This window comes from Aptenodytes forsteri, unplaced genomic scaffold (genome assembly GCF_000699145.1).
Source record: "Aptenodytes forsteri isolate BGI_AS27 unplaced genomic scaffold, ASM69914v1 Scaffold111, whole genome shotgun sequence".
Taxonomy (NCBI): domain Eukaryota; kingdom Metazoa; phylum Chordata; class Aves; order Sphenisciformes; family Spheniscidae; genus Aptenodytes; species Aptenodytes forsteri.
Genome location: NW_008794710.1, coordinates 1,148,008 through 1,154,910, shown reverse-complemented (window position 1 = coordinate 1,154,910; position 6,903 = coordinate 1,148,008). Strand labels below are relative to the sequence as shown.

Sequence of the window (6,903 nt, the reverse complement as noted above, 5' to 3'; positions counted from 1 at the left end):
GGAGTGAAGTTGAGCCCAGGAAGAAGGGAGGGGTGGGGGGAAGGTGTTTTAGGATTTGGTTTTATTTCTCATTATCCTACTCTGATTTGATTGGTAATAAATTAAACTAATTTCCCCAAGTCGAGTCTGTTTTGCCTGTGACAGTAACTTGTGAGTGATCTCTCCCTGTCCTTCTCTCGACCCATGAGCCTTTTGTCGTATTTTTCTCCCCGCTGTCCAGCTGAGGAGGGGAGTGATAGAGCGGCTTTGGTGGGCACCTGGCATCCAGCCAGGGTCAACACACCGCAAATCCCATTCACTCTTCTCTCACAACTTTCCCTCTCTTTTGCACTTGTTTTTGTTTTATAGTCCTGCTTTTCCTTTGAGGAGAGAGCATCAAATAAAATTTCAGATGGCCAATTTCATATGGGCACCGAAGAGCTAACAGACAGGAGATGGAATAACTAGTGGGAGTTATGTGTGCTACTGATTGATTTGTTCTTTCTGATGTATCTATCATATCATAAATAAGAAGCAAACCCCTACTAACTCTGCTGCTTATGCACACAATGCCTGCAGTAATCTCTGCCGAAGTCCCCCAATTATAGTACTCTTACCACATGAAGAATAGCACTGCCACAAATCTTTTAATGGTATCATGCACATTTTCTCCAACCCTCATGTTGTTCAACTCTTGCTTTGGTCAATAAGGAAAAGAAGAGGATACCACAAAAGCAGCAGCTTGCTCAAGAGAAAATAGGTAAAAGGAAAGGGTACAGAGTCTAGGTCAGCTGAAGTTCTATTAACACAGAACATTTTTAAGACATAAATGAATAATTATGGAATTTTCAGCCTACAGAAATTAGCATCACTAGTTATCAACTCCTAAAAAATTAACTAGTTTTGTTTCATTAGGAACTTTACAATTTAGCAAAAGATCTTACACAATTAATTTAAAATAGGATAAGGGCTTATCATTAAAGAGGACTACAAAAATTATAGTATTAGTTACATGTGTGTATATATATATTTAATTTTATGTTCTGTTTTTAAACTCGCTCTCAACACACAAACTTCCAGGTATACTACACCAAGAAAGAATGCTTCAGGGCTACTGTAAATATATTTGGAGTCTATCAGCCTTCCATTACATAATAGAAAAATGTATGCAAGATTTATTGTTCTGAATTTTTCTTTCTTCATATGTAAAAGACATATCATTATTAGAAGCATAATTTGAAGAAATTACCACTGAAACAGAGAATCCCAAAGGATACAGGTATTACAGAATGCAGAGCAATAAAAAAGCACCACCTGGAGGTCACCAAGAATATACTATGCAGAACACAATGACGACAAGCACCCATTTATGACAGAATGTATCTTAAGCTATCATACAGATGATAATCATCTCTCCACTCTTCACTGCTATTTTCTCCCTCTCACCCCATTCTCCTCCCCTCACAAGTTCCAGGCTGCTAATGTTCAACTTCACAAAAAAACATTATTCAGCAAATTAATTGCTTTAAGCAGATGTTACAATAAACACTAAAGGTACACTCTGAAGCAAAACTTTTCTGTTTCTATAATCTAAATTTTTCTGTTGTACTTTGCGTTTATAGAGCAAAATAGTTACTAGAGAAAAATAGTTGGAATCTTTTTCCTATTTATATATCACATACAGAAATATCATTTCAATAACATCCCTAGCATGAGTTAGTTTTCAATTGCGATTAAGCAGTAACTTGGTACGAGTAGTTTAAAGGGTGTATTTTCTTTAAAAAGGACTGAGTATTTGTCCTATGAAATGGTAGTTGTTTTGAGTCATTATATCATCAGGCCTCAAGCCACTTGAATATTTAGGCCACAATGGCTAAACATGTAATTATATTGTTTATTTAAAACAAAAACCAAAACAACACTTGTGTGCATTACAAAACTTGCAGCTCCTGATTTATCCTAAGAAAAAGTGAATAAGCACTCATTAGAAAAAACAGGAGAATTATATGAAATTTTACCATTAATTTAAGTAGAGCTCTAATTTCAGGCAATATTTGAAACAAGCACTGTTCACAACAATGGAAATGCACAGAAACCGAAGGTTTGCTCACCTTTGGAGGCTTCAGACTTTTCCTCTTCTGTTTTTTAGACCGTAATAACCGTTCCCTTTCCTAGAAGGAAAGAGAACATTTTGGTATGGGTTTCTTTTAAAAAATATTTAGATATGTCTAACACAAAGAAATATCATTAAAATTTTCTTAAAGCCTATGGTAAAGCTAACACAAAGACAATGTCTTTATCTTTTTTGAATAACACCATGTTGATATAACACCACGCTGTACTGCAACTTTATCCCTTTAGCAAACAAACCTTCAGCCATATACTTTACACGCTTGATGGGAAGTTGGCAAGAAAAGGCTTTGTTAAATACTGGGCACAGATTTCTGACAGTTCTTTTGACTCTTTTACCAAGAAGCTCACTATGGAAACAGAATTCACATTGTCACTCCAGTGTTCAAGCATCCTGAAGAAGCAGGTCGGTAGCTAAAAATGAGTCCAGCCTTAGTAATGACAAGTCATTATATCAGGCATACTCCGATTTACAAGCATGCGTATGTAGATATAGTGTTACATGTGACATCCTTGTAGGGCAAAAGTCTCAAATCCAAAGGCGCTCAGTCTGTGCCAACTTAGCCGGTGTCTTTTTTCTACCATGGCTTTGGAACAAGATCACAATTAACTATATCGTAACAGGAGGAGGTTATAACTGGAAAAATGCAGGGTTTATGAACATTTAAGCCCAAGAATACTGCCTTGAATTCCAAAGGAGAAGAGGAGGAAGAGAAGGTAAAAAATGCAAAGGAGCAAGCAAAAAAAAAACCCAACACAGGAGGCAGGTGATCTGTCTCCTTGCCGTTTTCCTGATTCTTTCCTTAGCTCTGCATCTTTGTTTGCAGCACCTCTATTTTTAAAAGAATGATAGCAGTTCCAAGTGCTTCTCTAGCAGTTATTGCTCACTGCATGGTATTATTGTATTCAGAGTTATTTGCTTTACATTCAGTTCAGAAACTAGAGAAACAGGAAGCTCCCAGGGGAAATCAGAATAAAATAATTCATCTTTATCAGCACATTGTTCCAGGAATGAAGTTTTGGAAAATACGAAATAATTCAGAAAAGCACAACAACTTATATAGCACCTTTAATATATGTGGTTTTCAAAATAAGGAAAAGTAATGATTGCCAAGGTAGAATGGAGCGGGTATTTCAAGCTGCAGAATAATATAATATATTAAGCTAAACCTGAAACCATGTAGATGAATTTCATAGTGTTGGAGAAAAATGCTCCCTCCTCAGGTACCTGGTTAAGGCACAGTCCCTGCTTTAACCTGGGTCTCCTGCATCCCAAGCAGGTGTCCAAACAGTTGGACTTTCCTCTCACTTCAGTGCAGAATGAACAAGCACTTCCAAAATCCCCCACTCCTTCCTGTTTCTAACCTTGTTTGTAAGAAGACTGCTTAATTTACTGTCTCAATAATACATCAAGCTACCAGAACAATAATATTGCCAATTAAAAAACACCATTTGCTGAATCACTAGCATCTTTTGCAATCATCTGAGTTTATCTTGACAGCTTTCTTTTTAAGTCCTGACCAGAACACCACTGTTGTGGGAGAGCTCAAGTTGATATGGCTTCAACAGCATCAAAGATATCCTACAACTGACAACGTTAATCAATTCAGAGAACCCTAATGCCTAAGACTATCGTTCTTATTTCTGTGTATCATATTGGTCTCAGCTGGAGGTAAGCTGATGAATTTTGTATTAATCAGGTATGTGACATGTGGGTCATTCTTGATAATTATGATACATTTATATTGTGTAGAGGTGTGCTTTGAGCCAGAAAAGATAGCTAAAAAGCATAATGGAAGTGCAGAATTCCACTGCATTCATATCGAAGGCAAAGCATCAATTAGTTTGTACTGCCAACCAAAGCAGTATCCTAGTTAACAATTTAACTTATTTCTGCGAGTGGAAAAGTATCTGTAAATAGGAAACAAAGCCAAAATGAAACCATATTTTAAAATATTTATTTATTTTACTTTCACACTAAACACAATACTATTTGACCGAAGTCAGGATACAATATATTTCCTCGGGTTACTGTCTGAGAGGGTAAAAAGAGAGTCCTTTCATACCCACTTTACACTGAAATATAAGTGAGGTTGTATCTGCCATATACTGGGAATTTAATACCATGTCACAGTCCCTGTCTGTACAGTTGTATTTGGAAGGTAAAGCAGCATTGCTTTGTGAGTCAGACCCTACATCATAGTGTCTGAATAACATCCTACTGCTTGTAACACTGGAGAATGCACGCAGACATCAATCTTTGGCACTGATTATAGAGAGAAATCCTGGGTCAAAATCTCAGAGGAACTGCCAATAATAGAGACAATGTTCCAGACAGAGCAATAACACATCTTGTTGTTTTATCTTTTTGGATCTTCTATATTTATTTTCAATGCTGTATCCAATTGTTTAATTTTCTATTTATACAGAATGACCTTAAATTCGTTTTCCCATTTTGTAGCAGTCAGTAGTGCCACTCGAGATGCTCTGAGTCTGCCTGAGTTCCAGATGCTGCTCTAGAAGGGCGGGGGTCTCTCAGAAATGATATATCATTTCTGCCAGCACCAGAAGGGTGTATCATAAGTTGCATTAAATAGCACTAGACACCACTAACATAACTCAAGAGTCCTGATCAAACAGTGCAAACATCTATGAGCATCATTTTAAGTAGGCTTCACAGTCAGAAGGTAGCAGCTGTGCAATTCTAATCTTAAACTATGCTGCTACTTTTGGTTAGATGAACCATGCATATTTCTCTCCATTTGTTATAAAGACAGCTAGTGTGGCCAGCTCAGAGATGCTTAGTTAGGTGAAATTAATGCCATCCTGCATGTTCCTTTCTTTTAGGAGAACTTCTAGGTCAGGGGAGTGGTTGGGTTTGCACCAGGGTCTACATCCAACACGTTTCAGTCGATAAGTTTTGGAACGTGTCCTTTCCTCAAGTTCCTCAGTTGTTGACGGCCAATTTTGCAAGTAAGGTGGATGGACTGATGCACTTCTTTTCACAAGCAGCTCGTAACAGGTAAATATTTTGTAATACAAAGATTCATACACATTCCAAAGAAATTCATTCACTACCTGAGAAATAACAAAAACCCTTCAATGCCAAAGAACTATTTCTGTATCACTACTACAACTGGAGTTAAAATACTGCTCTCAGATCTTTAGCTTGCCTATAGATGTGTGTGCATGCAAGTATGTATACCAGTCATAAGCATTACCACTGTGAGATCATCAATAACATGCTGCTGTTCTTTGACTTGCAGTCTAAGGAATTCAATTTCTTGTTCCTCCCGTGTGTTGCTGAGATCATTCAAAGATGTGTGCCTCTTCAGTGCTGGTTGTGCAGATAACTTCTCTTTCTACAAAAATTAAAATAAAATTGAAAAAAACCCAAACATAAATGACGTTTTAAAGTGTCTTGCTGTAACAGGAGGAAAATTCTCATGTATGATGTAGTAATCAAGAATTCTTTGGACTCGTCAGTGCAGACTCTACTACAACATAAGGCCTCTTTCAACAAAAAAAATATTACACATTCTCTATGCCTCAGTGTTAATATCTCACATAAGATATTTTAAAACAGACTCAAAGAACATAGTCTAGGACAAAATTAGCAGACAAGTGAACTCAATTATCTAACATAGTAGAGCCTTTGGCACATGCACTCAAACTCAGTTCTGACTTCTAATCATAAAAGCAGCATTTTTTAAAGCTGATTTTTAGTCATACACTTTCATAGCCTCCAAACACACTTTATCTATCTGTGATCCTTTCCCTTAATCAGCGTGAATTGATACAACACAAAGCACATGCCACTCTGAATTTAGAGTATGAATATTCAGTTGCATTGGCTGAATTTAAGACTCTGAAATGGCTGTATTAGAGCAAAAGCCTTACAAGCACTTCCACCTCAAAAGTAACCGTGTGTAATGTGTTCTAATAACATGATGTCAGAGATGATTACTTACCAATTCTACATTTTCCCTTGATAGATTTTTTATTTTCTCTTCCATTCTCTGGATACATTGCAACATATCATCATTCTTTTTGCTCATCCTTTTATTTTTTTCTACCAAAGGCTTCAGCTGAAGTTCTGTCTCCCGAGAACGTTTCAGCTGCAAATGGCAAAGGAACAAAGTTAGCTGTGCTTTAGTTTATACTTGTAGGAAAGAAGAAATACGTGTGTTTTTACTTGCCTTCTTCCTTCATTCAGAAAGCTTAGTTCTTTTGTTAAGTGGCATCTGATACAGACTACTGCTGAACTAAGAGCTACAGGAGTCCAAACAAATAAGAAATAGTATTTTTGTACAATCTACAAAAACACTAGATCTGGTCACTGGATTTTGCTCTTGGAAAACACTTATGATGCTCCATAAAAGTGATTTCTTGATAAACTAATCTTGTTGTATATAAGCTTCTTGTGAGCAACTAGGTCTCTAGGGTAGTCGTTTTCACTATCCCTTAGTAGGAATAAACTCTTCCTACTCTACTTTAAAAACCCTATACCTAATGTGTAATTAGAGCAATGAGAAAGTCAGCCAGAGGGCACAGATTCAATCTCAGCATTCTGCTGACATTTTCAAGCTCCTCAATTTTGTTCCTGTGGTTTTATGATGTTAGACAATTATGTGAAGCAAATTACTGCCCTTTCGTGCATTTGTGTGTATTCAATATTTCACTCTTTCTATTTCATTAATCCTTGAGCTGTTTTGTTTGTAAAAAATCTATTTTTTCCAATCAAAAGATTTTTCAATTTACTGAGCTTTAACTGGAAATGAGAAAAAGATAATC

The 6,903-nt window shown here is 36.6% G+C and overlaps 1 protein-coding gene across 1 annotated transcript in view; it reads right to left on the bottom strand.

Moving 5' to 3' along the window:
• Positions 1-6,903, bottom strand: part of JAKMIP1 (janus kinase and microtubule interacting protein 1) — a 110,738-nt gene that overhangs the window by 55,867 nt on the left and 47,968 nt on the right. The window contains exons 6-8 of the mRNA XM_019470632.1: positions 6,081-6,227; positions 5,331-5,471; positions 2,091-2,150 (exon numbers count right to left, since the gene is read on the bottom strand). Coding sequence (XP_019326177.1) covers positions 2,091-2,150; positions 5,331-5,471; positions 6,081-6,227 — 348 coding nt within the window. The remainder of the gene's footprint in view (positions 1-2,090; positions 2,151-5,330; positions 5,472-6,080; positions 6,228-6,903) is intronic.